Genomic DNA, 25,761 nt, shown 5'->3' on the forward strand with positions numbered 1-25,761 from the left:
GGCCTTTAGATGGGTTCTGTTCAGTATTTTCACTTGAAAACATCTCATGAAAATAATCATTCAAAGCCTCTGCTTTTTCAGTAGCTGTGGCACACAACTTGGATGTAGTACGAAGAGATGGTATTCCGATGTGCTCAGATCTGCAGCTTTTGACGTATGACCAAAAAGCTTTGGGGTTGTCTGCCAGACTGGTCCCGATTATGTCATTTACATAGTCACGGTGGGCCTTGTGCACAGTTTTTGCCACTTGATTTCTAAACTCTCGGAACTTCCCCCATGTGGCTGTACTATTCTGACGAAGGGCACTCTTGAAGAGGCGGTCCCTCTTTCTCATCTGCCGTTTAATTGCTGGGGTGATCCATGGTAGATGTCGCTTACCTTTGGTCATCTTCGATGGCACGAGTTCCGTCAGACATCTCGTCAGGAAGTTTGCGATGATTGTCCAGTTTGTTTCCACATCTCTGTTTTCAGGGTCAGACTGAAGGAAGTGAGTTGAAAATTCTGCAGCAGCTTGCTTGAGTTCGTCAAGGTCAACTTTGTTGAAAAGGTGGATTTTTCTTGGAGGTTTTGGTTGGTACTTTGGCCTAGATGAGATGTTGAATGTCAGGATGTGATGGTCCGAGATGCCAGGGTGTACTTTAACATCATCAATAAGAGCGGGGTTAGACGTGACTATCAGATCGAGGGTGTTACCTGAAGAAGGGCGAGTAACATCTTTCACCATCTGAAACAAGGAATTACTCAGTAGTACATCCAATAACTTCTGATGCGTAGCAGCAGTAGCAGGATTTGTTGTAGACTGCATGTCCCAGTTTATGTCTGGATGGTTGAAATCCCCAGCTATGATGACATTTGGGTGTTTACGACAACTGCTCATCAGTAAGGACAGGGACTCAGCAAGGCCATCAACACTAGCCGGACGATTGTTTGGTGGGCAGTAATAGCAACCAAAGATGAGTGGTTGTGAACCTTCCATCTCTATAGAACACCATTGGGATTCACAGTTAGTAGTAAATTGAGGACATCCACTGGCTGTAATTGAGTTTTTGATAGCAATGAAAACACCACCACCATGCTGGTTTCTGTCCTTTCGGAAAACTATGTAGTCATCGGGGAAGATTGAGTAAGAAGAAATGTCTTCATTAATCTTAGATTCACATCCCAAGATGATATCAGGTGCATTGTGTGTAATGGCTGCTAGAAAGTTAGCTCTTTTTGAGCTCCCCTTAAGACCGTTACAGTTCAACGCCATCGCTTTCAAGACCTTTCTCTTGATTTTGGCAGGGCGTGAAGGTCTTGGGGATGAAAAGCATGGCTTAGGGGTGGAGGTTTTCCTGTTTGGACTACCTTTGGGCGTGGAAGTCAATGGGAAGTTAGACTGGGTGTTGGAAACATCAGCTGCATCTTGATCCAGATCACGCAGTGGGGAGAACACATTTTCATCGGAGAGATCAAATCCTTGTAATGATATACATGGCGTGACGTTCATGGAGCCACACTGAAAACAGCTCCATGCAAAACTTTTTGACTGATTTACAAGGCGTTGATAGGAGTGTGAAGAGATCCCAACACAAGTAATGTGACACCATTGGTCACAGACATCACATAGAATTGCTTGATCAGTTTCACATACCTCGTTACCACAAACAGTACATGGATACTCTTGCACTGTAGAAGGGCCAGGATTTGTTTCCACTTGGCCACCAAGAAGTAGAAGAATGGCAAGATGACTCATTGATGTTGAGCGGAAAGCAAGAAAGCTCAGGTTTGTATGAAGAATCTTTGGTCTTTGGTGCACAGTCATGTAGATAGCTGAAGAGCTGTCAATATTTGACATTCTGAATGAAGTTGCCAGCATACAGGTGTTACAACAGCCATTGCTCACCATATGGAGCACATAAAATGCACTGAACAATGCAAAAAAGAGGGGATGTGACCTCTTTACCTCCATGTTGTACAAATTATGCAATATCTGGTTCACCACTGGAGTAATAATAAGAAAGAATGGTAGAAGCAGCAAAAATACATCACCACCGGGTAGGCCTACAGGAGAAGAAAATCAACATTGCTTGAACACATCTGAGAGCCATGGGGGATGACATCTTGTTCTTGATGCTTGCTGGTAGAACTTAAACTTGATGTGTAGATCCACTTGTTCACTCTGGGTTGGCAGCTCAGCATACTATGAAGACATGCAGTTCCATACGCAGGATGAAGTAGGTGGGACCTCTGTGAAGATTTGTATTCCCTCACAGCACATACCAAAAAAAAATTCACCTTAAAATATCACAGTTCATGTGGGTCCTGATGTAAAAATAATCCACCTATATAAACCTTTGCACATTAAAAAGGCAGGATTTTCATCATGAAAAATATGATGCTTCCAAAAAAAAGGCTGAATTTAACAGATTTCCAGACCTACAAATTCACACATGTCACTCTCTCTGACAACACAACACACTAAAGTTCTATTCGGGTCTCCCTTCGTCTCTCTCCTTCTCTCCTGATCCCCAAATAACCTATAAAAATTCATATTGATAGTTTGAATCATGCACGTGAATATATCTCGTATGAAAATGATATTTTTTGAATATCAAGGGAGCTCACTCACTCAAATGCAGTCTGTTGTTAAATCCATGCTGATATATGCTTATGCCTCGTTTTGTATTGGCAGAGCAGACACAGGCCACGATAGTGTCTGTGCCACAAATGTGATATGTTATATAGTTTATACGTTTGCATCCTAAAATCCCAGTAAGTATTGTTCATAGTATCAACATCATTATATTAATGAGTAAAATGTACAATAGTATATAGAAGAATTTAAAATGAATATGTCTTATTGGTATAACAAATTGGTGCTGTTGTTGTTTTGTTCCAGTGTTCCACGTTTTACAAGCGTGGCTTTTTTAGTGGAACACTGTTTTCCATCATTGTGATTACAACTGTATTTACTTTTTGTTGCCATGACAAAGTGCATTGTTTCTTTTTTACGACATCATTCGTGTATAATATACTTTACATTGTATTGAAAAATCCTTTATCGGACGAGTGTAAGAGAAATGAAAAAAAAAAAATTGTATCACTTTGGATTATGTCAACTTTTTCTTTTCTTTTCTTTGTGATGATGGAAATAAATAAACTATTGAATTGAATTGAGTTGAATTGAATGGAACATAGTATATATATACATGTACTGACTGGCAGTGATTATCTAGAGAATCTAGGGTTCATGGGGTCAAAGGTCAGGCGTCAAAGGTCAAGGGCAGCACTTCGAAACTTTACTATTTCCCTCATATTTATGCAATGCCAGCAGGATTATTTTTTTTGCACTGGGTGTATGCATGTATTACCCAATAGAGATTCTCTGTTAATTTTTTTTCTTTTTTTTGGGGGGGGGGGCCTCAAAGGTCAAAAGGTCAAAGATCAAGTGAAAGTGCTGAACTAACTGTTTCCTCCATATCTAGGAAATGGTTCAAGTTATCTTGAAACTTACTACATATTTATGCATGTTCTGTCTGACAGTGATTATCTTAATATGAATTTTAGGGTCAAAGGCCAGATGAAAATGGCAACAATTTACTATTCAATACAGAAATTGCACTTTGTCTCCATACCTTGAAAATTACTCAGTGCATAAACTTATGAATGGATCAAAGTCAAGTAAAAGATCCTCAATCTCCAAATACATGCTCTCCTGTTCATCTAATTAAACCTAGGTCAAGGAAGGTGAACGTTCAACACATTTGTGACAAACTTGTCATTTTAATATTTTGCCAATTTTGTGAAAATGTAATCACACATTGTCCACATGTACTATAGACCTATTAGGAGAACCATGCATTATGGCAGAGGCATACCAGTCGCCATAGCGACATTTCTAGTTCTTGATTTGTATTCATGTTGGAATGTTCCAGCATATTGCGCCCTGTCCCACGCGTGTTTTTTATTTAATACGCAAGAAAGCCATTGCGCAAGGGTGGTCGATCTAAAAATTGGTGGTCGATGAGTAGTAGACTTGCTATACAATGTAAGTTCGCACAACAGAGTGAATGCAAGATATGTCTGTAATGTAGTGAGGGGCTGACTGTACCTACCACTTAACCCATATCGGGCCACCTACGGGATATTTCATAGTTCATCTGAACGCCCAAGAGGCCACATACGGAATATCCCGTAGTGAAATGACATATGAACGATGTCATTCACTTCTGCTGAGTACTATGAGTGCACTGTGAATTGAATGGCAGTATATCATATACCATTTTAAGAGGGAATATTATCCTCCTCAAATGACATATAACTTGTGTGTGTTTTGTTCATTGCTTGCTAATGAAGAGCAATTGTTTGGAGAGTTGTCTGCCTGTCGGCATGTGTGTACAAACGGTGCTGGGCCACTACGGTGTTTGTTTACACAAGTGTGTTGGCCCGATGTGGGTTAACAATCTTGAGGCATATTTATTGGTCGAGGAAAACCAGTGTCAATGTGTGAGGATCTTTGATCTCACTCTTCCTACTTGTAGTTCAGACATGAAAGTAGCAGGCTGTCTACCACCATAAGTCAGTCTTTCCAGAAATTACTGTCACATGTTTCTTACTCTATTAGAATTGTATGACTTTCGTTTTCAACAGGACAAAGACAAGGAGAAGAAGAATGTGATGCGTGAGCTGCGTATCCGCAAGCTCTGCCTGAACATCTGTGTGGGTGAGAGTGGAGACAGGCTGACCCGAGCAGCCAAGGTGTTGGAAGCCCTCACTGGACAGTCCCCAGTCTTCTCCAAAGGTGGGTTAGTAGGACTGGCTCACTAAACAAGTGGTCTCTTGAGCTGTTTGTTTGTTTGTTTGTTTGTTTTTAAGGAGCATGGTATATCAGTGGTCTTTTGAGCAGTTTGTTTGTTTGTTTATTTGTTTGTTTTAAAGAAGCTTGGTATATCTATCACTTTAAGACTATAGGTGCAGTCAGTTCTTTTTTAGTTGATGGTGTGTACTGTATGTCAGGGTGACACAACATTCGCTCCTATGACAATTGTTCCGGTTTTATTGTCTCTAAGGTCTTAGGGTTTAGGGGGTGATAAGATTTCAGGTTTAGTTAGGCAAGGATTACGACTATTATTAGTATTATTTTTAGGGTTAAATTCGTGGGTAGGTTGTACATTTTTCTCTTAGCGTGCAGATATTTAATAGGAGCCTGTAATGAAGCAATAAATGCACCTGTTGAATGTATGGTGTGCTTTAAAGGAGAAGTCCGGACGATTTTGAAAAAAATTAACCAAAATCTACATAAATAAAGGACCATAATGACTAAGTTTCATTGAAAAAGACCCTCCCAACTCGCCACAATCGATTTTTTAGCATCACTAATTTTGAATCGTAACCGTTCGATTTCTGTACGCCGGCGAGAAAGATCACGTGACAGCGTGACGTATCATCCTCGCATTGCTTTTTGCTTGGAGCGTCAGCTGGCTCGGGGGAGCCCTGCTTGAGCAACGGTGATACGGGCCAAGCAAGCGGTAGTAGCGTACCGCTCAACAGTCTCTGACCACACAGCGGATGCACGCGGCATGATCTATTGCTTCATTAAAAAAATGCCGATGTGTCAAGTGTTAGGGTGTTGTCAATACTTCAAATTGAAGAAATATTTCGATTTTAAATTGATATTTATCGACGATACTACCTTATCATGATCCTGAATGGGGTTACGCCATTTCCTGACCCACTTCATCTGACACACTCTTTCTGACACACTTTTTTTGCCATTCATTTTGTACACGGGGCAGTTTTCATGAGACGGCCTCTGTTATTGGCTACTGTGCTAATGAATATTCAACAGCCTTACGATTTTTTTTTTCATAATGAGTCACTCGGTCTGATTCTGTGTCTGATAGGCTTTTAGCTATTGAATATCTAATAGTTATCGGCCAGCTGCCTAGAGTGATAAACAAGTTGCTGTTCAGCAAATCACGTACGACTAACATGTTAGCGAGAGTGTCGAGCAACGCACGGCCAACCGGCCGACGGCCGTGGGCCAGCTCCAAGGGATCAATGATAGAAAGTGTGCACGTTCCCAGTCGATAGAGTATCATATCACGCACATATATTTGAACAACTGACGTTGGTCAAAGCTTTATGTCGCAAGTTTCAAGGTCCCTATCTATTGTTAGATTGAAGGAAACATTGATAAACTGATGATATTTATTTGATATATCAGACCCATCCGGACTAAAAACTTGCAAAATTTACTACATACCTTCTCGTGGAGTGCCTCACGTCATAATCGGTCTGTACGGGATCGAAAGTCCTGCAAGCTGCAGTTGCTGTGGCGCGTTTTCCCCGTGCAGCCGTCGAGTGTTCCCCCTCACTTCTTTACACTCGGATCGTTGTTTTTTTTTTTCAGTGATTTGTAACATTATGCTGATCTCTATGTGTAATGTACATGCCCTGTCGAGTACCGGTAGTCTATGGACGTGCGATTTGCAATTGCAGTTCATTATCTGTGAAAAGCTTGTACTTCCAAATAATAGATTATGTAACACGTTGATCGCCACTTAAAGAGGAATTCCACCCTAGAAATAAATACATTTCAAAAGAAAGAAAAACATTTCTGTGCAGAACAAAGCAAAAATGAAAAAAATCGGATAAGAAATGAGTAAAGATATGACATTTTGAAATTTCCCTTTTTTCCCTTATGAATATTCAAATGAACGAGTTGATGTCATTCCCTCACAATTTTTCATGTATATTATATATGAAATTCAGAAAAAAAAAATGTTGTTTTTAGCTAATACGGGTAAGAGCACTTTCCAATACATGCACTATAATATATCAGAATTAACATTTGTTCTTACTTATTTTGGGTGGTTATAAGGCAAGTTTTAAATTCATACAGCTAAAACATGATATTTTTGTCATTTCTGTATATAAAATGAATAAGAAATTGTGAGGGCATGACATCATCAACTTGCTCATTTGAATATTCATAAAGACTGGTCAAGACGTGTTTTTCGAAAAATTGTGAAATTTCAAAATATCATAACTGCTTTAGTTCTTATCCGATTTTGATCATTTTTGCACTGTTTTGTTGAAAGTAGGCGAATAATTTCTACACTATTTGTGGATATATTCTTCTTCTTCGTTTCCAGCTTTTAACATTGCATCAAACTATACTTTCAAATTCATGAATTTCTTACGTCGAGATGTTTTCATTGCAACTGATTGACAAATTGCCCTACATCGACGTAAATAAATAAGCACTGAATTGATCAGTGTTTAGTAGTAGCCATGATAAAAAATCATGGGCGTACATACTCGAGCAGGATTCGAACCTACGACCTCCTGACGCCTGTCCGGTGATCAGGAGGTCGTAGGTTCGAATCCTGCTCGAGTATGTACGCCCATGATTTTTTATCATGGCTACTACTAAACACTGATCAATTCAGTGCTTATTTATTTACGTCGATGTAGGGCAATTTGTCAATCAGTTGCAAACTATACTTTGTACTACATTTGACGATTCCTGCGGGTGAATTGTGTGCGTATGTCGTCAATTTGTTTGCCATTTCACTCACCGACTGCCGTACTGCCATCATCCAGGGACGTCTTGCACTGCGTGCGTGCGCTTCTACTTTGGTCTCACCTAGTACCTCCCTGCACCCACACACGTGCAGTGTATGTAGCGCGCAATTTAAGCAGCTGAAAAAAAAAGGGTAATGGAAGCGCACGTAGTAGCAAGGCCTACACGTGGATGAGGTTAGAAATTGCCGCGCGCTTCCAGCTCACCAGCTCCTGGCCGCCTCTTATTGGCCGGCCTTGAGCGCGACGTTCGACAAGCCATACCATAGTCTTGATTATTCATTAGCACAGTAGCCAATAACAGAGGCCATCTCATGAAAACTGCCCCGTGTACAAAGTGAATGGCAAAAAAAAGTGTGTCAGAAAGAGTGTGTCAGATAAAGTGGGTCAGGAAATGGCGTAACCCAATACGTTAGTCTAGATAAGCTTTACGATGAAAATAACCCGAAGACTGGACCAAGAACTCAATGTATAGGACTAGAGGGTAGAGCCTGAGGTCGATTTGGCATAGTTTCTGTTAGATCGAGAACCTAGATCGATCGTAGGACTAACGTTAGGACTAGTTAGTAGGAGTAGGGTCCTACTAACGTTAGTAGAACCTATTCGAATAGCTAGAGTACATTATTGTAACGTTAGGACTAACGTTAGATCTATTAAAAGTTAGGTTAGTGTGGTACGGTAGGTAAAATCTAACGTTACTGCTAATATCGAGAGAGGGTTGATAGTAGATCTAGATCTATTTCTAAATTTTAGAATGGTTTCTATTTTTATTAACTGACAATCTTAAGAGAAAAGCTTTTATTCAATTTCCTACCTCAAAGTCCTGGTTTGATCAATTGCCAGTCCATTCCGAATTCACGATTCAATCGACATAAAAAGCCATGTCCCATCCAGCGCACACAGCAACCGTGCCGCCGGCCGGCGCGGCGCGATGGATCTGCTGGTACTGAGCATTCAAAGCTAGCTAGCCAAAAATATGATAGCGCTACGCTATTAGACGCTTACCATGTATCCTGTGATGTGCGTCGCACACGTACACAAACTGTACAGTATAATCACAGTGCTTCACGAGTCGTCGCAAGCAAAAATACAGCATGCCCTTATTCGACATAAATACCCGTAAAAACTATTCAAAATGCAAGAAAGTCACGCTCATGTGGCTGATACACTGCCAATAATAAATTTAAGTGGATTTGTGGAGAGAAAAGTACTCATAGAGGGAGAATTTCTTCTTCCATAGAGGGCACCATGGTGGCTTGACCCAAGACTATTTCGGGTTTAATTTAAACCCGAAATAGACTTGGGTTTAACTAAACCTCGCTAGCAGAATACAAAATTAAACCTCGGGTCTAGCTAAACCATAGGTGAGTCTAAAATGGGTTTAAACCTTGGTCTATACAGTAGAATACGGGCCACTGATTTCAGATTGTTCACACTCAGAAGTCGAAAAAAACGATCGCGGATTGTGATAGCACTTGGCAACAGCAGACGTAAATGTATGCCTGAACAGCCCGACAACAGCTAATGCATTGTAAGTGATGGGGTGGACACTAATAAGTACGGCAGTATTATAATACATACATATTTCAATATAAACGAAAATGTTATAGCATTGCAACTATTTTACATTAATCTTTGAAGATTTTATTTAGATATATAACGAAGATTATTTGAATAAAGGAATACAGCGTTAGGCAACAGCACTCGTAAATCGGTGTAAGGTCTCCTGCAGTAGCGCCGACAAGGCACACCTATGCAGGCATGCAGATACCGCCCGCAGTCAGCAGTGCAATGGGAGATCGATGCGTAGCTGGGCTTCGCTCGCGGTGCTCTCAGCTGAGGAAACTGCGCCTGATACGTCACGCGCAATGCATCCTGGGGCAGATAGTACGAAGGGCTGCTCGCGACGGATTCGAACATGAAGAATTACCTTATTTTAAAAAAAAAAATCATAGTAAATGTATCTGATGGTCTTTTCTCGTCGGGAAAAGGGTAATAGGTTTATGAAGTATTGTTCTTTACACACGAAACGGCTGATAATCGTCCGGACTTCCCCTTTAATGCATTTATCACTACCAAGGTACTTAGCTGTAAAGGCATGCTGTTTCTATACTGTGTATGCAACTAATACAAAGGTATTAATATGTGCAGGGAATGAAGCAAGAAATCATCACAGATGAATATAAAAGTAATATTTGCTGCAAGATAGGAAATAAAAGGGGGAAAGACAAGGGACCCTCAGCTTTAAACATTTTCAGGGTTTGGGTCTAGTTCATAGTGTAGTAAAATTAATGTAGTGCACATGAAGCGTTGAGGTAGGACTTTTATTTTTACCTCGCCAGTGTTGAAATTGTGCACATAATGACTTCTGTTGCGACACGGATTGTCGCCCCTACACGGATTGTCACCTCCTGCTCGGGGCGACAATCTGTGACGGGCGTTGGCGGCACGGATTGTCGCCCCCGTCACGGATTGTCGTCTGGCGACAATCCGTGACGAGGGCTGGCGGCACGGATTGTCGCCCGCCCTCGAAGCACATTTTGCTGGGTAATATCGTTCTGGACATAGTCATTGAAATACTTACACATAACTTACATGGCTACATCCATGCAAACATGCCATGTAAAAAGTCATGGTGAGGTTTCAAGGAATTAAGTGTGTATGTGCGCGTGCACATGATAATTTAGTGTCCGTTTGTGCGTGTGTGTGTGTGTGTGTGTGTGTTTGTGATGGAGCGCTGCGCGTGTTGTGGGAATGTGTCGCTTGAATGTTTCGTTCCTATTATCTCCTGCGTGCTAATGCAACAGTCACATAGTGCTTTACGATGGGTTACGTACGCCGCGGATAGATGCGGATGAGAGGACGCTGGGGGACGCAGCGTGGATGCAGGCATCCGCAGGGACGTATGTAGACGTAACTGTCCGTAACTCGTCTGTAAAGAAACGTAAAATGAAGGCGGCAAACCTGCGAAATTTTGAAATGTTCAAATTTCGCAGAGGAACTCCACGGACGCAGACTTACGTAAGGTAACCGTGACCAAACGTAACTACCCGTAACTGAACGTAACTCTCCTAGCTTGAACGCAGACCATCCGCAAAATATTTTACCTCCCTTCCGTTTGCGTTTGTTTACGTCCACCGTAAGTATTCGAAATCAACCGCAAGTTAACGTATCACGTCAACACTTTCGTCCGCTTACGTATATTTGCGGAGAGTTACGGATGCTGTACACGATTACGTCCTTCGACGTTTTCTGTTTTCCACTCGCATGGGAGCACAGAGACGCGTGGGAAGCCACACAACTCGTGTTGCCAAGCTGCAGCGCATTTACCTGAATGAATGCTACAACACACTCGGAGCGGTGGAGAGGCAGAACCGCAAAGTCAAGTTACTAAATTTCTCCCACATTATGGTCATTTTAGGTGGCACCCATATACGCATGACATCGCTTGACCATTGGTGCTGAACATTTTTTCCTTGTACTATTTGAATGTATATTTTTCGAAACTCGGAAAGCAATTTTTGGGTTGGGGATGAGGTGACAGCATTTTTTTTTCACTTTTCTGGCCTGGAAGGTGTGGGACAGCGATAAACGATATAAAATGAGAACGAATTTAGTATTTCCCTATAGTCTTACCCACTTTACGCTCCATGGATATTACATTTTTTTTTTCATATCATATTTGGGTGTGGGAGGGGTTCCGAATGTCCTAATGATTTTTTTTTTCTGGAAATGTAATAGGTTTTGCTTTATCATAACAATCTCCTTAACATAACCCAGAAAGTCATGAATATCACTGCACAATGACAGCGTAACAACAGTTTGTCTATTCCATGACTGTATGTAATATTTTCTTACTCTGTTTAACTTATCGATCTATTCTGTCTGTGGTATAATTATGTTATGTAGTCTTTACATTCATGATGTTTATCCATATTTGAGCTGCACAAATAAAATTCAAACTTCAAGTTCAAAATTTCATATATCTTTCATTACTGTAAAGCAAATTAAAGAAATGCGAAAACTTTTCACAACTTGTACGTAAATTCAATTTCAGTTTTCCCCAGTGTACAATGTAAGACAGTCCAATATGTGATAAATTTGCTGTCATAATACATTGACTTGGCAGGGATCGTCATATTGTACATAATTATTTATAACAATCTGTAACTATCCGAAAATATCCGTAACTCTCCGTAAATAGTCGCAACTCTCAGCAAGTGTTCCGAACTATTCGGAAGTTTATGCAAGTTGAAAGAACAAAATTACGTGCCAATTCGTAAGAATATCCGCAAGTAGACGAAAGTAGACGCATTTGGTCGGCGTATCTCTCCGTATCGCCCGCATATTTTTCCCGTATGTCTTGTAAAAATGCTCTGGTGACAGCAAGAGATCCCCGGGTGTCCGCAGAAAAAATAAAATGACTTATTTGGACGTAACGCCGGACGCAGAGCATTATGTGACTGGGGCCTTACGTAGACACACGAACGCTCACACACAACACACATACGTAGGGCCTACGTAGCCCACGAACACCAAACCCCTCAGATACTCATGCAGGCACAAAACTGCGCCCACAAACACGCACCATCACATACCCTTTGATATACACATACGCCACTATATACCACATACACACGTAAGCATACAGGCACACGAATACACACAGACAAACAAACCACTACCACTATACAACCACCACACATGCACAGTTTCTACATATTGTATCATTTTACTTCAAACACACACACACACACACACACACACACACACACCCTAATACGGAAACCCATACACAAGTCACTTATTGTACGTACCTACAAATCATACACATCACATATCATGCAGCTCCCAACAAATACACACACACACACACACACACATATATATATATATACGCATAACTTACCAGTCATACCCATCCCACCAAAGCTTAACAACGGAGGAACCACCCCGAGCCCGGGGCGACAATCCTTACCGTGGCGACAATCCGTGTCGCAACAAATTTTTTGCCATCATGGATTGTCGCCTTCGAGGTCAAAAACTGGGAACTGCACAAGCGTCACGGATTGTCGCCAGACGACAATCCGTGACGGGGGCGACAATCCGTGACGGGTCGACAATCCGTGTCGCAACAGACTTCTCTGCTGCAACCCATAGCTGTCATTCTCTTTCATGATTGCTGTGGTACTAGTTCAGAGATGCATTCTTCAGAGCAGAGGACTGTAGGAGCCTCCCCAAAATGAGAAATCTCATTATGAACTAATAAGTGGAAGTGTAGCTATGTTGTAATTTCACACAAATAAACAAAAAACTGTTCTTCCTACAAAGATTTGACTATATAGCATCCTTAGTACAGGCAACTCCTGTTATTACGAGGTCTTGACCATCCGTTTTCTCTCATATCAAAATTTCGTTAGCTGAACAACTAAAGGAAATTAAAGGAATGGTCTAGTTTTGTTTGAGATAAGGCTACAGGTTCCCAAGTTTTTTAATGAGATAGAGACCTCTATGAAATATAAAAAAGCATATTTTAAGAGGAATTCCAAGTGTCTGATGAAAATCGGTTTTTGAAATGGCTGAGATATCCAAAACAAAGCGATCTTGATAAAATGTGGGACCCACCTTTTTATTAGGAACGCTTTGTTTTACTTTGTTTTTGGATATCTACATCTGTATAACTTTGATTGAAGAATTTAATCCTAAATGTGATATCTTTTTTTTTTTTGCTTTTATGTTTTTCTCTGTGCATCGTTATGATTTTTGATCTGAGGTTAGCAGACATGAATACATGTATTAGTATACAAATTAGTTTGAGAATTAGTTTTACTCATCGAGAAGCATGAAGCACATACATGTAATTAGCTCTGTGATTACTTTTCAAAATTTCTCTTGTTTTCATGTTTGGATGTTGACAGCTTTTCTTTTTTTCCCCCTGAAACAGTGAAATATTCTACAATTTCTATTCTGCGTTATATGAAGAAATTGAAACCAAGATTGATTTATTTATTTGCATGTTTGTGTACAGTATGTCTGTACTACTTTGTATAAGTTTCCACAGTTGTTTTTCTTTGGGTGTCACCTAATACTGTAGTTAAGATGTGATCTTACTGAGGATCTGATTGTTAGGACTGAACACAAAAATATCGAAGTCTGAGAGCTGATGCTGTGATAAGGGCCTTCCTGTATGTCATGTAGCTATTGTAGCCGTTTGAAATCATCTGAGACAGAATCTGAATATCTTGTTTTATGTAGATTGTAAGGTGAGAAGTCCAAGGATGTCATCTCTTTTTTTCTTTTTCTCTTCTTTTTCTCTTCTTTTTCAGCTCGCTACACTGTGCGCTCCTTCGGCATCCGTAGGAATGAGAAGATCGCTGTCCACTGCACCGTCCGTGGACCCAAGGCGGAGGAGATCCTTGAGAAGGGCTTGAAGGTACGATACCCAACTGTCCAATTTGTGATGATGGTGATGGTGGTAATGGTTTATTTTAAAAATTCATTTGCAACCATGAACATGGCTGAATTGCAGAATTTTGTACAGTGTAATATTTCATTTTATGGTAACATACATAATCATACAATCAGTCTACGATTAAAAGATAAAACTACACAATTATATACATACATATAAAAAGCCACCTGATAACCAAAATAGCAGAATTAATCAAATACACTTATACACACACATTGAGAAATCTGCTAGGGAAATTATACATAATCTTCATATCACCATCATATACATACACAAACGTATAGACTAAAATATATCAAAAATACACAAATCATTACACTTCTCCGACAACTTTCAAATTTTGTTTACATCAAGTACATGTGCTGAAAAAAAAAAAAAATTAGGCCGGCAGTGATAACATATAAGAGATGTCAAACACTCGTGTATGGAAACAGATATATATATATATATATATATATATATATATATATATACACACAAATTATTATACTTCTGCAACAACTTTTATATTTTGTTTATACATGTGCTGAAAAATAATTTAAGGGGGCAGTGATAACAAGAGATATCAAACACTTGTGTATGGAGACGGAGAGAGAGAAACACAGAAGGGGTACTTGTAAAAAGGAGATAGCAAGAAAGATAGAAAGAGACAGAAGAGAATACTAGGGAAGAGAATATGCAAAAAGATATAAAATATCAAATATATTTGTTTTCATCTTATATTTCTATCAAAATCATCATTTCAATCCATATAATCTCTTAACTTTGCTATCTTTTTAACAATACTGTACATCATTATTGATCAAAATTAGATAAAAACCAAAATACCTTATCCATATAAATCGTATAATAGATATAAAATATCAATCTTATGAATGCAGATGTGAAATACACATAAAATATATGTATCAGGAAAAAAAACATTCCAAAAACTCACAGAAAATATTACAATATCATAACATTCAGGAATAATTATTGCACAACAGAAATATTGTAGACATGTGGCTTATTAAATTTCAATCACATGATTATCATTATGACCACTGATGGACGGGGAGGGCGCCCCATGAAACTGTATCAAACGGACATTGTCATATTGCTTGGTATACTCTTTTGATGTAGAGGTATGAATATTGCAGAAAGATCTCTAAAGACAACCAATAATCTCTGTACACCCCTGAGAACCATTATTTAGATGGCCATTTTTAAAACGTTGCGCTATTTCGCGTAAAAGTAATTTGAGGAGAGGGAGAGAGAGAGAGAGAGAGAGAGATAGGAAGAAAGAAGCGGGGGCAAGAGAGAGGGAGAGAGATAGGATAGAGCGAGATAGGTATAAAAGCCCATTGCCATAATGCCTCATAGATAGTGCAACCGAACAATAAAATATAAATTATGTAACATACAAACAATCTGCAACTTAGTTTGTACAAAATACCATACAAATAATATATCATTACCAACCTGATTAAAAAGAATTCAACAAATCAATGGGATACGGTACTGATCTGTTGCGGAATCACTGGGTTTTGCATCATAATTGTTCTCTGACATTTGATTTGCGTAAATCTCTAATGTTCTTACATAGGGGTATGAGGCAGGGAATCTTATCATTTGAAAACAAGTTCTCAAATCTCAAATGATAACCAATGTACTCTGAACACCAATAAGAACCACATTTGTATGGTAATTATAAATTTTGGAATGCAAGTTGTTCCCAGGTTATGCAGATTAGGAAAGATATCTTACATAAAGTCAGTTGGTATTCATTGAAGTTACAACTAGTTAGACTAACCAAATTCATCACCGTGTAACAGAATCTCATGGCAAATGCTGAGTTGCATGTACAGTCAAACCTGTCTATAGCGGCCACCCAAGGGATGCGGAAAAAGTGGCCGTTATAGACAGGTGGCCGCTATAGACAGGTAATCCAACTTTGTGTGCATTGCCTACATGTACATGTATGTGTGTATGAATGCACACGTGTGTATCATGCATAACACAATGCCGGTGTTTATGAAATTGTTGCACAGTATACATGTAGCATGTGCACAGTGGTGAAGAAACCTTAACACTAGTGCATTATTATGACTGAATAAGTGGTGAATGCAGCAGTGGCGATCACTCAATGTTGCCCAGGAATGACTGGCACGGCTAAAAAGCAGAAACACATGCTGAATTATCGGCTCGGCTACGGCTCCATCGGGTTTTTGGCCGCTATAGACAGGTTAAAATCTACCGCGGGAAACAAAATTTGTGGCCGCTGGCCGCGTTAGACAGGTGGCCGCTATAAACAGGGTCTTTAACATGGCTTTTCTCTCGGGGGGATTTTTCAGTGGCCGCTATAGACAGGTGGCCGCTATAGAGAGGTGGCCGCTAAGGCAGGTTTGACTGTATTTGTATTCCTCGGTGTGATTTTCTTCTCTTCGTATATAACAAGCCCTGCTTCTGGATTATTGGATATTCCTTTATTGAAAGTAGCAAGGTCATTGATGACATCACAAGAATGGGTAATGTTGATTGAAGGTAATGGAAACAATAAAACAGGAACAATTGGAACGTTAACTGATCACATATCATCGTTAAGTACACCAATTCAGTTGGCCGGGAAGAGGAAATTTCAGCTTCAGCCATTGAGATTTTCATCCATCTTTACTGATTATCAGAGCCAAAGTGTAAGCTATGTTCATATATGATGGAAAATAGCCATGTGCATAAATCATTGTTACTTATGTGTAGAACATTTCATTTGTAATTCCATGTAAGGTTGGTTGCATGTGTTTGATACTTTGCAATGTACCCACTGCATTTACGCTATCTGTGATTTCTCCCAGGTTCGTGAGTACGAGTTGAGGAAAGGCAACTTCTCCGACACTGGCAACTTTGGCTTTGGCATCCAGGAGCACATTGATCTGGGCATCAAGTATGACCCCAGCATTGGCATCTACGGCATGGACTTCTATGTGGTCCTGGGCCGGCCTGGCTTCAGTGTCAGCCACAAGCGACGCAGACGGGGTCGCATCGGCTTCTCCCACAGAGTCAACAAGGAAGAGGCCATGAAGTGGTTCCAGCAGAAGGTATGTCAGGCAAGGGTCACCCGCTTTTTAGACCCAACCAAACAATATAACATTGAATAGTATGGCTCTTCAGTTTTTAGAAATTATATAAGCTATCCACTGTTGCTTGTATGTACATTGTGAACATAGGCTTTTTGAAGTCTTTGTGAGGAGAAAATGTGTCGAGTTGAAAAGCAGAAGTAGAGCTCAAGTATGTCCGCAAAGGGAAAAAGGAATGATAACAGAAACATCTTCTCAGGATTAGGTAGGCCTTAGTTTGGTACAATATGTCTAGAAATCTATAATTATAGGGAAAGAATAAATGTTGTACAGGGCAGTTTTAGAGGGGGGTCTGGTTGGGCTGTTACAAATCAAATGAACCCTTTTATCTCTTGTTTTTCAGAATGCATGGTAACATTTGATAGGAATCATCACAAAGGATTGAAGAATGCAGATTATTCCAAATGCACATGTGGTCTTCATGGAGCCTTTATGTAGGGCTCATGAAGACCAAGACACTCTATCTCACAAATCCAGAGACTCCAACTCTCCCGTTTTCGACGGGAGATCTCCCGCCGAAAACCCATTTTTGCAAAATGTCCCGTTCTCCCGCTTGAGATTTAATTTCTCCCGCCCTGGCTCTGTGTCTCCCGTTGGAAAGGATTTCTTACTTATTGCTATCGTGTGTTGAAAAAATAAGCCTTAGATAGCACCAGAGAGCATCTAGAAACCTAGGAACTTCGCACTTCGTACACATCAAAATGGAGTCTCCCGTTTGCTAGGGGTTTCAGGCGGGATAATCTCCAGATCAGAAGGTGCTTTGGGTTGGAGTCTCTGCAAATCATCTTCTCTCTGTCCAGTAAGCATATAAATTGTATTGTGCTTAGATATCTTTTCCATGAAAGATTTGTTGCTAGAGCCCTTGGAAAGATAAAGTACAGGTGTATTACAAAACTCTGCATTGACGTAACTGTTTTTCACTTTTTTTCCATGAAAAAATGAAGCATAGTAAGCTTTAATATTTAAAGGACAAGTTCACCTTCATAAACATAAGGATTGAGAGAATGTAGCAATATTAGTAGAACACATCATTGAAAGTTTGAGGAAAATCAGACAATCCGTTCAAAAGTTATGAATTTTTGAAGTTTTTGTGCAGTAATCGCTGGATGAGAAGACTACTGCAGTGTTTGAAAAACTTAGATGTCACATGCGTACAACAATATAAGGAAAATATAAAGAGAATTTCACAAAATTTCATCTTATGAAAAAAGTACACATTCCCCCGACTCGTTACCGACAAATGTTATGGGTAATATTATTCCCCCTGCCTTTAGAAAGAGGCAAGTCAAGTGCTCTTTTATTATGCGAAAAAAGTGAAAATATGTTGAATTTTCTTTATATTTTCTTTATACTGTTGTACGCATATGACTCACAAGCTGTAGTAGTCTCCTCAGCCAGCGGTTCCAACACAAAAATTTTTAAAATTCATAACTTTTGCATCGATTGTCCAATTTTCCTCAAACTTTCACTGATGTGTTCTACTAATTTTGTTGCATTCCCTCAATCCTTATGTTTATGAAGGTGAACGTGTCCTTTAATTATTGCTGCACATTTCCTGTACAAGATGAATAAAGATACTGAACAAATTTGAAAAGAGAGTTTGTTGTGTACTTAGCTTTAGAATCGTCTGCTTACTCTTTCATTTCTGTTTGTTTCTGTTGTCTTTGTTGTCTTGTGTTGTCTAGTATGACGGCATCCTCCTGCCTGGAAAGTAAGCCCAGCCTGTCTCCATACCGCCCTCTATGGCAGCTTTGTCAGCTTCCTCTGCATCAAAACTACACCTCTCTTCTCATCATGCCATGAAAGCTGTATTGTACAAATAAACTCAACAACACGCCAAGAATGTACTCCAGTCTCTTTTTATTTGTAGTGTTCAAGTTTGTAGAGCAGTATTCTCTGTCATCTTAGCTTTAAACACTGGCCATCTCAGGAAGGCACCAAAAACTTTTTCCTCAAGGTTTATGAGTCGGGAAGTCTGAGTAAAATCTAATTCAGTTCAAGCCTTGATGATGGATTTGCATGGAATAAAAACGACCTTCCTCTCGGTTCATAAACGCTGATGAAAATTGTGGTCTGAAAAGAACAAACAAACAAACAAACAAACCCACACACACCTACATCCACCCCAAACGAACACAGCCTTGTACACATTGGCAGACGACTAAGGTACTGCATAAGCTGTCATTTTTATGTACAGATAATTTTGCGAATGACGAGGTCACAGACATTTTCACGAGATGTCACTTTCGTAAAATGACACCGAGGCTTTCGCAAGTGCACTACAGTATTACTTTTATTAGCGCATGGCGACATTTCTGAAAATTTGTAGTCTAACTGCAATATACAAAATTTGTAGAAATAACAGCTTATACAGTATACAAATTACTGTAATTTATATACACTCTGTACATAAACAGTGTTGTGTGAAAGCACAACGGAGGACCTTGGGGGTGTTTCATAAAGCTGTTAGTAAAGTTACGAACAACCTATGAGCGACTGGTGATCAGTTCTTATGCTGAATTATGGAAATTCTGATATGTACAGCACATCAGAACTGATCACCAGTCGCTCGCAATTTGTTCGTAACTTTACGAACAACTTACCAGCGGGGCCCTGGTCATAATAAGGGGATTCGACTGTACAGTGTACAGTAATGTATTGTATACAACTGCTGTACAAATTTTAATGTGTGTGGTCGAAGTGTGTGTGGAGGGTGTGATTGGTTACAGCTCGTTATTCTGAAGGTTCGTTATTCCGAAGGCTCTTCAGTCCGAAGATTCGTTATTCCAAAGGTTCGTTATTTTGAATTTCATTTTCAGATTGTTGTTGTTATTTTAAAGATCGAAAGAAGAGAAAGAGAGAGAAATGGGGCCCTATAAAATAATTTGCCCCAGACAGCACTTAAACATAAACCAAACATTATATATCTTAAAGAGATATAAACAAGAATATTAAATGCATACCAAGTCTCCTCGAGGGAGCTCATATCGTCTCCACGAGGGAGCTCATGTTGTCTCCACAAAGGAGCTCATAAAGTCTCCACGAGGGAACTCATATTGTCTCCATAAAGGAGCTCATTACGTCTCCACGAGGGAGCTCATATGATATTGATGAATACCTCATATTCTTCAGACAAACTCAAATGACTAAACAATACACGCGCGCGTGTACCGCACACTAACTCATCCACGTGCACACACTCAACCACATACACACACCTCCAACCACGCACAGACACACCCATATCATGGTTCAACCCAAAATAATGTAAAGTATTTAAATAGAGCACACACACAATGATATGTTTTTTACGAAATAGATAAAATTACTATAACTGTATCATTGTTTCGAAAGAGAGAAGAAAAAAAAAATATATATACAGTGTTTATATCCAGGAGCTCTAAGGCGTTGATACAGAAAATATTTGCATATACAGAAAAATATTTGCAGTGTTTATATCAAGGAGCTCTAAGGCGTTGATACAGAAAATATTTGCAGCAAACAACGGAGAAATATGATACAGATATAATCCTGGAATCAAAGACGTATGAGTATACCTGCGGGCTTCAAGCCCCAAAAAATAAAGAAGTACAATTTAGTGCCAGAAAATGGGAGTCATAATAATCTTCAAAATAAATTCAAACCACAGATTTAAAGTATTAATTAGGTGCAGGCGACTCATACGAAAGGGGATTAACAAATATTTTTAAGTTTTTCTCACCACAAAAATGATGAAAGGTGTATCATTTATTAAATTACACTATAGGTATATGAACGAAAAGAGCCCCTGTTCTTGCTAGGGAAACGCCCGCAAGGAACGTAAGACAATATACATGTATATATTTTATATAATAGAGACCCATTGAGGGAGATGCCGGGATCTGCAGCAGCGAGTGACTCCCCAAACCCGCTTGCTGCAGATTCCGGCACCTAGAGGCGAGGTGGACGGATGGAGGCCTCGACGTGACGGCTGACCAAGGTCGGCTTGTTGTCGGAGGGGACCGGAGAGCGATGTCCGCTGCGAATGTCGTGAAGGTCTATTACGCTGAGGATAGGAGAAATTGAAAGTCCTTCCCCTGTGTACTGGGAAGGGGAAAACGAGACTAAATAAAACATAAGTGAGATTTATCACAATCAAGCATGAGAAAAAAAAACCCGAAACAAACACAAAAACCCACATATCATTGATAAGCAAATATATGCCAACATGACGTGTGTATAGGCAACTCGCAATTATATATGAAGATGTATGATACATGTACATACATCTTCAAGTGCATTCCACAGCAACGTGGGAGACATTATTAATAAACAAGTAATTGATAATAACAATAATGCATGATAACATATGATACGACTCACAAAATATCTTGAAATCTACGTTTGCAAAATGATAAAGTACATGTACATTCTGCAAGACTTTGCAAAGTCCATGCTACAGCAAAGTTATGCAATCTTAAATACTGTGATATTTGTTGGTTTCCTTGACATAGGCAATAACTGCGTCCAGAGCTTTGTGATTTGCGAGTAAATCAGAGATGTTTAGTGATTGCTTATGGATAGCACGCATGAGATTTGTACGTTGATTTGTGTGTTGTTTGCAGTGTAATAGATAATGTTCCACGGTTTCCAGTGCATTGCATATTGAGCAAAGACCAGTGGGATGCTTACGGATAATATGATAAAAAGTTGCTAATCTGGCTCTGCCCATGCGGCGTCGGTGAGTTATTATTTCATCACGTCTATTCAGACTTTCAAAGGTGAAGGTGTTTGAGGCACAGGGTTGGATGTTGAAAAGATGGCGTCCTTTCTTGGACGAGCGCCATAACGCGTTCCAAGCGTCAAGACACCTATGTTTAATTACATGTCGTATATCATCAACACTTAGAGGAACACTGATTGTAATGTTCTTACGTAAACTTAGTTTGGCAAGATAATCGGCTTTTTCGTTGCCCGCTAGACCACAGTGAGCTGGTACCCATGCTAAAGTGATGTCACACCCATTCATTACAAGATTTGAGCATTTAAGAAGGACTTCATTGGGAAGGTCAAGGATATTTGAGGTGTGGTTATTCAAAAGTGTCAAGGCACTGAGAGAATCTGAGAAAATAACAGCTCTGAGAGGGGGAGAGGATTCCAGCCATGATAGGGCAAGAAGAATTGCCACCAGTTCTGTACGACAAATTGAGATGGGTGAAACCCTTTCACTTATTTCATGACGATAGTGAGGTACGTAAATTCCAATGCCAGAACAGTTAGTGGAGGGATCATGGGAACCGTCAGTGTAAATTGTCAGGTGGTTTGAATATGTGGTCTTTATGGTTTGAAGAGCAGTTTGATATTGCGCTGAAGGGAGGGCGGTCTTGGGACATGAGCTGTGAAGAGAGAAGTCAATATTGGGATGTTCAATGGACCAAGGGGGAGTGGGATGAACATGCATTGGTTGCAGCTTTAGGAAAGTGTCCGTAAGCGGCTTGACTCGGAGGGCGAAAGGAAGTTTGTTTTGTGGCCATTTATTCGAAGAGTATTGCCAGCAGTTGACAATGGCTTTGCGGACGGGGTGAAGTGGGGACAGTGTGTATATGTAGGCGCAGTAATTGAAGGCGGCCCTTTCACGGCGTATATGGAGTGGTGGTTCGTTACATTCTACTTGAAGTGCATGCAGGGCAGTGGATGGTAGCGCGCCGGTGCATATTCGAAGGGCATGGCCCTGTACTGTATCTAGTTTGCTTGAAAGGAGCGGGGATAAAGAACCATAGATTTCACAGGCGTAGTCGAGATGAGGGCGGACTAGAGACCGGTAGAGTAAGAGAAGGATTTGTGTGTCGGCGCCCCAGTTTGAACCGGTTAGCGAACGGAGGAGGTTTAACCGTTTGTTGCATTTCATTAAGATGTCTTGAACATGAGGGGACCATGACAAGGAGTAATCAAGGGTAACCCCTAGGTATTTATGAGAAGGGACGACTTCAAGCGGAGCGTTCTGGAGACGAATGCAGAAACCTGTGGGAGAAACTGGGCGAGAGTGAAATATAACCACTTTAGACTTATTAGTAGACAGAGAGAGTCCATACTGTGTCATCCAATCAGAGATGCTATTCACATCGGACTGGAGTTTTGTATTGATGTGACGAAGACTGGTAGAAGAATGCCATAAAGCGATGTCGTCAGCATACACAGACACGTTTGATGCACAATAATGTATAATTTCATCAATAAACAAATTGAATAATAGAGGACTAATGACGCTACCTTGCGGGAGGCCAGCTTGGCATGTACGAATGTCTGAAAGTGTGGAGTTTATTTGCACCTGAAAAGTTCGTGAGTCCAGAAAACTTTGTACCCAGCTTAGAAATCGGCCACTGAGTAAAGTCTGGAAAGCAGTGCCTGATGATTAATAGAGTCGAAGGCTTGACAAATGTCAAGAAAGATAGCGACCGTATATCCTTTACTGAATAAGGATTTCCTTACTTCGGATTCTAAGCAAAGGAGATTATTGAGAATTCTACGATGTCGGAGGAAAGCAGACTGATGGGAAGAAATTAAATCATATTTATCAATAATGTACGAGAGTCTACGGACAATCATACGTTCCATGAGTTTACATACAATAGGTGTGAGAGAAATTGGGCGGTAGGAGCTGATGGAGTGTTTGTCCTTGCCAGGCTTTAGTATGGGCTTGATAATGGAGTGTTTCCATTGGGGCGGGATCACAGACGTTTCCCAACTCATGTTAATAATCTCTAACAGAGAGCAAAACATATTGTCACTTAAATGGCTTAACAACTGTTTGTTGATTCCATCGCCACCAGGGGCTGAGTTCTTGGAAGCTTTGATCGCCATTTCGAGCTCTTTGGGAGTGAAAGGAGCGTTGAGAGGAGAATCATTGTCATGTACATAGGATGGGGGTTGGGAAGTAGGGAGAGGGAGAGTGGGAGTTAAAGAAGGCTTTTGAGAGAAAGCAACTGCCATAGCATTGGCGATACAGTGGGCGTCATGAGTATAAGTATTGTTTATAAGTATGGGTGGGAAGGTACTCCTGGTGTTATTGTTAGACAATAGTTTTACTTTGCACCATACATCTGAGAGTGGGGAAAAACGGTTCAAAGAGTTGCAAAAAGTAGTGAAATGAGAACGTTTGGCTGATATAATGGTGCGCCTGGCTGCAGCATTGAATTGTAGATAAGTGATTAAGTCATCGTAAAGATATGACTTATCAAGCTTGCGTTTGGCACGATGACGGTCGCGGACGGCTCTCGAACAGGCCGCCGACCACCAGGGAAGAGGTGGGCGACAGGTCGGGGTCTGGAGGGGAATAGAAGCATTAGCAGCTTGGGTAATACATTGTAGAAAAAGATCATACAAATCGTAAATATTTGATGGACGGGAGCTGTGTGAATGATGTAACAATTCTAGTTCACGCTGAAATAATTCCCAATTGGCTCTTCGAAAAGCCCAACGGGGCGGAAGGTTGTCATGATTTTGAGAGGAAGCGCTAGGTATGGAAAGTCGCTTTAATGGCAAAGTAAAATGAACACTGCAATATATAAGGTAATGATCACTCCCGAGGGAAAACGGGGATACCGACCAGTTACAGTGGGGGGCTAATGACGGAGGAACAAGAGTGAGGTCAATTGATGTGGAAGATCCTCTAGCAATGTCAAAGCGTGTTGCTGAGGAATCGTTAAGTATAACTATATCGTGATCATTGCAAAATTCAAATATGACTTTTCCGTTGAGGTCCATAGTGGTTCCTCCCCATGCAGGATGGTGGGCGTTAAAATCTCCTCCAATGACATAGTATGGCAGGCAGTCGACTGTAAGTGAAAGTAAATCTTGTGTGGACAATCTTTTTATGGGATTGTAAAAATTTATCACAGTGACAGAAACATTTCTATACAGAATATTGACTTTTAAGCCCTCTAGGTGAGGGAAATAATGAACATTGCTGAAATTTACGTCTTGATGAATAAAGATTGCACAGCCACCTCCACGTGATGAGACGCGATTGCGCCACAGAGCAGTATACTTAGGAATTGAGAAATTTGTGTCATCGTGACACCAGGTCTCTTGCACGAGGATAACATGTGGGGGAGAAGGGGAAGAGTAGATGTGTTGAGTCAGCTCCGCGCCATTAGAGGGGAGCCCTCTGGCGTTCCACTGCCAAATAATGAGGCTCAGATCCATTATTGGATCTGGTGTAGGAGTTCGAATATCTTTTCCTGGGAAACGACCACATCGAAGCAAGTGTTTGCAGATTGAACAACTAACATGATTCTCTTGTGGTCAGAATCAGCCGCATGAAGATTGTTGATAACTGTGCTCACAAAGGAGACTAGTTTTTCTACTAGGAGAATGGATGTTGTAGGAGGGAGTTGCCGTTTGTTAGTTTGAGTGGAGGCCGTATTTGTATCTGTGGGGACTGGGAGGCTTCTGTGAACCTGGGCCCTGTCAGTAGCCTGTTGGGGTTGAGTAAATGCATGGGTCACGTTCACAGTGGTAGGATGGGAGCGAGAAGTAGTGGTGGAGGAGGTGGTAGGGTTGGACTTGGAGTTATGAATGGGAGCAGGTATGGTGGATTGAGGAGGAGAATCGGGCACATGAGGACCT

The 25,761-nt window shown here is 40.5% G+C and overlaps 1 protein-coding gene across 1 annotated transcript; it reads left to right on the forward strand.

The window, feature by feature from the left end:
- Window positions 1-4,572: 4,572 nt before the first annotated feature.
- Window positions 4,573-18,988, forward strand: LOC140239423 (large ribosomal subunit protein uL5-like). The gene is made up of 4 exons (XM_072319262.1): window positions 4,573-4,783; window positions 13,896-14,002; window positions 16,873-17,115; window positions 18,840-18,988. The coding sequence occupies exons 1-4, from the start codon at window positions 4,588-4,590 to the stop codon at window positions 18,867-18,869; spliced, it is 576 nt and encodes a 191-aa protein (XP_072175363.1). The 5' UTR covers window positions 4,573-4,587; the 3' UTR covers window positions 18,870-18,988.
- Window positions 18,989-25,761: the final 6,773 nt, after the last annotated feature.

The sequence above is a fragment of the Diadema setosum genome, chromosome 16 (assembly GCF_964275005.1).
Source record: "Diadema setosum chromosome 16, eeDiaSeto1, whole genome shotgun sequence".
Taxonomy (NCBI): domain Eukaryota; kingdom Metazoa; phylum Echinodermata; class Echinoidea; order Diadematoida; family Diadematidae; genus Diadema; species Diadema setosum.